We start from the raw sequence: 6,784 nt of genomic DNA on the forward strand, positions 1-6,784 counted from the left end.
ATGTTGTTGCTCTAGATTGGCTTATAAATAGGTCCATGGGGTTTGTGATATAAGAATTAGTGTGGAAAGCCTAAGAGACTCCAGAAATTAAATATTTTAATAATAATACTGGGGTCCTAGTGATAGTACAGTAGGTAGGGTATTTGCCTTGCATACAGCTGAGCTGGGTTGATTAACCTATACCCATATGGTCCCCCCAAACACCACCAGGAGTGATAGTTGAGTGCAGAGCCAGGAGTAACCCCTGAGTATTGCTGGGTTAAATGTGGTTTAAAAAAGAAAAAGAAGGGGCTGGAGAGATAGCATGGAGGTAAGGTATTTGCCTTTCATGCAGGAGGTCATCGGTTCGAATCCCGGCGTCCCATATGGTCCTCTGTGCCTGCCAGGAGCAATTTCTGAGCACGGAGCCAGGAATAACCCCTGAGCACTGCCGGTGTGACCCAAAAACCACACACACACACAAAATCTAATTAAAAAAAAAAAGAAAAAGAAAATATACTGGCCCAGAGAGAGATAGTACAAGGGTTTAGTACAAGACAAGATAGGTGCTTGCCTTGCATGTGACCACCTCCACTTTCATCCTCAGCACTATATATGGCTTCCAGAGCATTGCGAAGAGAGATTCCTGAGCAAGGAGCCAGGAGTAAGCCCTGAGCACGGCCAGGTGTGCACTTCCCAGCAAAAGTATTTAAACTCCTGTTGGCCAGAGATTTTTTTTTCTTTTTTTTGGGGGGGCGGGGGTGACCCAAAGCTAGAAATTTCTCCCCAACTCACTTGTGAAGAAAGGGTTCCTTTGGTCTGAAGTGAAGTTTAGCAGGTAGGGTGTTTGCCTTACATGTAGCTAATCTGGGTTTTGTCCCTAGCATCCTAGGGTCCTCTGAGTCTCATCAAAAGTGGTCCCTAAATGCAGAGCCATGCGTAAGCTCTGAGCATTGCCAGATTTGGTCCAAAACAGAAATAAAAACAACGGAAATAGTTAGAAGGCAAGAGAAGCTGATTTCTATTTACCAGGCCCTGTTTTCATCAGAATGTTCTTTAGAAATTTTGAAGGCTCTGGCATGGTTAATAGTATTTTAAATCTTGGTTCCACCATTCCAGATACTTGAGAACCTATTCAGAGCACTACAGACACTCCAAAATGAATTAAGGTCTGGTCTCACAGGCGAGTCTGTAGTTAGGAGGAAGGATCTGTGAGTGGAGTTGACTCAGGCAAAATGATAAATGCTGTCGATGCCATTGAGTGTAGTGGTATAAAAATAAAATAATAATAATGATAATGATAATGATAATAATAAACACCTGTGGGGAGATATGGGAAGGCTTTCAGTAAATACTTTGCCTCTGGAGGTCCATAGAGGTCAGCATTCTGAGCTCGTGTTTTTAGAGGGGGAGTGTTGGGATCCATATCCAGCACTACACCCTCTGGCCCCCAAGCATCCTCTGGCTCAGCCTCCAGGCCAGGAGCTGCCTATACCTTCGTCAGGTATGGCCCCAAAACAGAAGCAAAGGGCAGTGTTGTGGTTTCCAGAAAAACTCTTGGCTCTGTTTGTGCCCTCAGGTCTGGAGAAGTTTATGAAGACAGTAGTGGCTGAGCTTTTTTTTTTTTTTTTTTTTAAAAAGGAATGATCACAATGGGGCCGGAGCTATAGTACAGCGGGGAAGGCTTTTTGCCTTGCACGTTCTACCCAGGTTCAATATCCAGCATCCTATATGGTCTCTCCGGCCTGCCAGGAGTGATTTCTGAATGCAGAACCAGAAATAACACCTAAGCGCTGCCGAGTGTGACCTCACCCCAAAAATGACCATAATAAAATTCAGGTTGTTTTGATTACTGATAAGAAAAGGTTCTTTGGTTTCTTGTATGTTATTTGTTTTGTTGCATTTATTTTTTTTTTTAACTCATTTGTGTTTTGCCCTCAAAGGTCATTTGAAACCCAGCTGTCAAGAGTAGAAGCTGAATTGTTAAGAAGAGAAGCTCCTCCTTCCTATGGACAATTGATTGCTCAGGGCTTAATTCCACCTGTGGAAGATTTTCCTGTTTGTTCGCCTAACCAGGTATATATTGGGGTTTTATTATTACTGTCATTTTTCTTTCAGGCCCTTTGAAGATGAAAATGATGCTTAGATGAAATTGATAAATTGCTGCTTAGATGCTTAGGGTGAAATCAGACCCTCGGTATGGCTCTAGCAAGGATTCACGCAGTGGGCAATTTAAAGTTACAATGATTTCATTGTATTTTAGTGTTATAAATAGAAGGGTATATTATTCAATCCTATAACTTAGTTATGTGGATTTTTAAGCCCATTACTGTAAAGGGTAATTAAATACCTTCAAAATTTAGAAGTAGAGTTCGGTAGACTATTTTCCTACTAAAACCGAACATTTAGAAGATATGTGATTGGAATCTAAAGTTACTGTGCTAGGAATACATTACTGCACATAAAATTGACTGGTTAGAAGTAAAAGTAAGTGAAACAAGTATTCTCACTGGATGTGAGGTACAGTCATCTCAGCAGCAGGATTTTACAGTGTTTAAGAATTCATTACCACTTTCTTTAAATAGCAACTCATTCTTTGATGTTCTTGAGTTCTTTAAATTTTTGTGATTATTTTAAATTTCTTTTTTAATATTTAATTTTGTGCCAGAATTCTTAAGAGCATAGAGTACACATTTAACATGGAAATTAACAGAATTAACATGGAAATTCAGGGTACCAAAGAGATAGAACAGCGGTTAAAGCATTCGCCTTGCAAATGCCTGGTTCCAGTTTTTTTTTGTTGTTTTTTTTTATTTTGTTTTGTTTTGTTTTTTGGGCCACACCCTGTGACGCTCAGGGGTTACTCCTGGCTATGTGCTCAGAAGTTGCTCCTGGCTTCTTGGGGGACCATATGGGACGCCGGGGGATCGAACCGCGGTCCGTCCTAGGCTAGCGCAGGCAAGGCAGGCACCTTACCTCCAGCGCCACCACCCGGCCCCTGGTTCCAGTTTGATTCTCAGACTGAATCTGTCACCCTGAACACCACCAGCAGATTGCTGGAATGCCCCTGAAAAAAAAAAAAAACAAGTGGGACCCCCATCTAATGGAAGGGGTTCATTGATGATCTATATCCTCCTTTGCTTTTTTTATTTTTTTTTATTGGGCCAGCACAACTCTACATTGAGATACAAATTTCTTTTGACATATTCCTGCAATCGTAGCTTTTTAGCTTTCCTCAAATTACATCCTCAGAATCAGGTTTAAACAACCTCTGTGGAAACCACAAAACCATTGCCATTTGCAGTCAAAGATGGAGGCTTCCTTTCAGTGCCTTGCTTATTTTCTGTGAGGGGAAAAGTAAGAACCAATCACTTAGTTAGTGGGAAATGATCACAATCTGAAAAGGAGTATTTCTTGGAAAAATAAAGTGCGCTAAGTAGTGTATATAAGTAATGCAGTTTAAAATACTGAAAACTATGGTCTATTTATCTACTTTTTTAGGACCACTAGGTGGTGCTAACGATTTATATAACTAGGTATTTGGAAACCATAAATTCATTCATCTAGAAAACTGGGTAGATTTACCTTTCAACTGGGTAATAAATAAAAATTGCCAATTTTCAGAGAATAAAGATATCATTTTTACTTAGTAGTAAATATAAATCTGTAATCTTTATTTCCCACCTAAATCTTGAATCTAAATCTAAATCTCAGATATCTTGGTATAGACTTTATCCATGCTTTATATATATGCTTTATACAAATCAAATTTGGCTTTCCTCTACAAAGTTTTCCCTTTGCTCAGCTACAACTATATAGTTCACTTGTGACATAGAAATGAAACTTCACTAGTTCTTTATTTTTAAAAATGCCTTGAGAACTATTATGAAAATATAGTTTTCACACGATTTGGAAGTTTAAATTATGTATATCAAGGCTAACTTTTTTTTTTTGCATTTTAAAGAGAAAACTAGGGTAGTGGAGGCAGAATGAGCACAGCGGGCCAGGGCACTTGCCTTGCTTACAGCCAATTAGAATTCGACCCTCAGCATCCTAAATAGTTCCCCAAGCACCGCCAAGAGTGATTCCTGCAGAGCCAAGAGTATCGCTGGGTCTGGTCCAAAAATGGGTGATGGAGCAGAATTACTACAGGGTCTAAGGCGATTGTTGCCTTGCATGTGACTGACCCAACTAGCTCCCCAGCACAGAGCCGGAAGGAACACCCAAGAAAAAAAAATATGAACCCTTCATGTAGTATAAATTATGGCCAGCTTTTCTGTCTTTCTAAATAAGCCAAGAATCTGTTTCACACTCTACCCTTGAAGCTCTTGGACTCTGATGACTTTGCTGTACTTGAAATAAAACCGCTGTATCAGACACTTGAATTGTTCTTTAACACTTTACCTAGAGGGATACAAGCAATGGCATAGAGGGGAGGGCCTTTGCCCTGTATGAACCCAACTCAGGTTCCATCCAGCATCCTATATGGTCCCCTAAGCACCACTAGGATTAACATCCAGAGCACAGCGGATGTATTCTCCCCCCCCCCACCACCACCACCCCCAGAAAACTAAAACCCAAAACAAGCAATAATAAAAGATAGCAAGGGACCAAAGTGATAGGACAATGGTAGGGCGTTTGCCTTGCACACAGACGGCCCAGGATGGACCAGGTTCAATCTCCAGCATCCTATATGGTCTCCTGGAGCCTGCCAGGAGCGATTAATGGGTGCCGCCAGGTATGTCCCCCCAAAAAAAAACAAAAGCAGAAAAATAAATAAAGGACAGGAAGCAGAAGGTGAAGCTTGAGAAAAATCCTTTGGGTTAGTTTTTATTTGGAGGCCTCCTCACCTGTCTGTGTTGACTGGTCGGTTACTCTGGAAACCATATGGGATGCCCGGGATCCAACGCAGATTGGGGCCGCATGCCGTGCCAGCACACTGCCCGCTGTAGCTTCGGCTGGGACCCCAAAGGCTGAGAAAACTCAACAAAGTCAACGGTGTGGTTGGTGGTTCGGGGTTGGAGAGAAGCCCAAGAACTTGGCCCTGACACAGAAAGCCTGTGCTGCGTTCTTCCCAGAAAGGGACCCCTATTCTCTGTCCTGATGTGTTCTTGCCTTTCTGCCTTTCTGCCAAAGGTCCGCTCGGACCCCAAAGGCTGAGAAAACTCAACAAAGTCAACGGTGTGGTTGGTGGTGTGGGGTTGGAGAGAAGCCCAAGAACTTGGCCCTGACCACAGAAAGCCTTGCTGCATTCTTCCCAGAAAGGGACCCCTATTCTCTGTCCTAATGTGTTCTTGCCTTTCTGCCTTTCGCCCTTGCAGGCCTCCGTGCTGGAGAACCTGCGGCTCGCGGTGCGTTCGCAGCTGGGCTTCACGTCCATCCGGCTGCCCATGGGGGGCCGCTCCAGCACCCTCTGGAACCGCATCTTCAGCTTCGCGCGCTCGCGCCACTCGGGCTCGCTGGCCCTGGTCTCGGCCGACGGGGACGAGGTGGCGGCCGGGCCGGGCGCTGGCCGGGACGCCGAGCGGGGCCACGCGCACCGCGGCTTGTTCTCCGTGGAGTCCGACGAGGCCGACACGGAGCACGAGCGGAGGGATGCGGCCGGGGCGGCCGGCGGGGTGGCCGCTCCGCTGCCCCAGAAAGTGGCCCCCACGGCGGCCGTGGAGGTGGCCACGGTGGGAGCCGGCGGCCCCGCGTCCACCCCCAGCGCCCGCAACGGGCCCCGGGAGAGCCGCCGGGGGGAGGCCGGGACAGCGGCTCCGTCTTCTGCAGGAGCAGGTGCAGGTGCAGCAGCCGGGCCTGCAACCACCGCCTCCCCGGGCACGGAGCACCCGAGCGTGAGTCCCGCGCGCCACCAGCTCAGCAGCGCGCTCAGCCGCGTGACTCAAGGGCTGCGCTGGGTGCGTTTCACCCTGGGCCGCGCCAGCCCCGTGGCCGCCGCCACCCAGAGCCACAGCCCCCTGAGACAGCTGGACACTGGGGGGCACGGCCGGGGAGACGACGACGACGACGTGGAGCTGCTCATCCCCGTCGCCGACGGCCCGTCGGAACCGGAGGCGCACGGCGATTGCGCACGGCCACTCCTGGACCTGGCGGCCACGGGCACGGCCACCGCCGGGGTACCGCAGCATCAGCACCCCGGGGCCCGGCCCGACGGCCCCTGTGACCACTGCGGCATCGTGCACACGGCGCAGATCCCCGACTCCTGCCTGCACAGCGGCCCCAAGAGCGAGCCCAGCGACGACGAGGCTTTGTTACTGTGCTGATGGATGGTGCCTGGAGCAGACTAGACAGTGCAACCAACCGTCCCCTTACCCTGTGTCGGAGCAATACGCAGGCACTTCTTTTGCAGCTTGGCTACAGGACTCTGGTGGTGCCATGTGTCATTTCCAGGAGAAAGAGGGCTTGGGAGGGGCTGCCCAAAAATATAAAGATGCCAGGGTGAGTTTTCAAGGCAGTGTTCGCTTGCCTGGCTGCATCCAAGGACTTGGAATTCTAGCCACTTGCAGAGCTTTTCCCGCTGCTGCATCCTAGGAACCATCATGTTTTTTTCCATTGTTGAATGGTGTTTCGACCCAGTTTCTTCCTGTGTTTTTATCAGGCTGACTGTAGGCCCGGAGTACCCCGGAGCTGTTGAAATTCTGACCCTCGTCTTCCCTTTGACCCCTCTGTTCCAAGGTCGGTTTGTACGAAATGCCTTTTTTTTTTTTAATTTTTAGCAGAATCTTTGATTATGCATTTTGCCAGCTCACTTTATCATTTCATACGCTAGCTGTTAAGATCAATGTGCAAAAGGAACTTTTAT

General features: G+C 47.1%; 1 protein-coding gene across 1 annotated transcript in view; it reads left to right on the forward strand.

Annotated features, from left to right (window-relative positions):
* LRP12 (LDL receptor related protein 12) overlaps positions 1–6,245 on the forward strand; it is an 89,085-nt gene extending 82,840 nt beyond the window's left edge. Inside the window, exons 6-7 of the mRNA XM_049773866.1 lie at positions 1,923–2,055; positions 5,301–6,245. Coding sequence (XP_049629823.1) covers positions 1,923–2,055; positions 5,301–6,245 — 1,078 coding nt within the window. The remainder of the gene's footprint in view (positions 1–1,922; positions 2,056–5,300) is intronic.
* Positions 6,246–6,784: the final 539 nt, after the last annotated feature.

Source organism: Suncus etruscus, chromosome 5 (genome assembly GCF_024139225.1).
Source record: "Suncus etruscus isolate mSunEtr1 chromosome 5, mSunEtr1.pri.cur, whole genome shotgun sequence".
Taxonomy (NCBI): Eukaryota; Metazoa; Chordata; class Mammalia; order Eulipotyphla; family Soricidae; genus Suncus; species Suncus etruscus.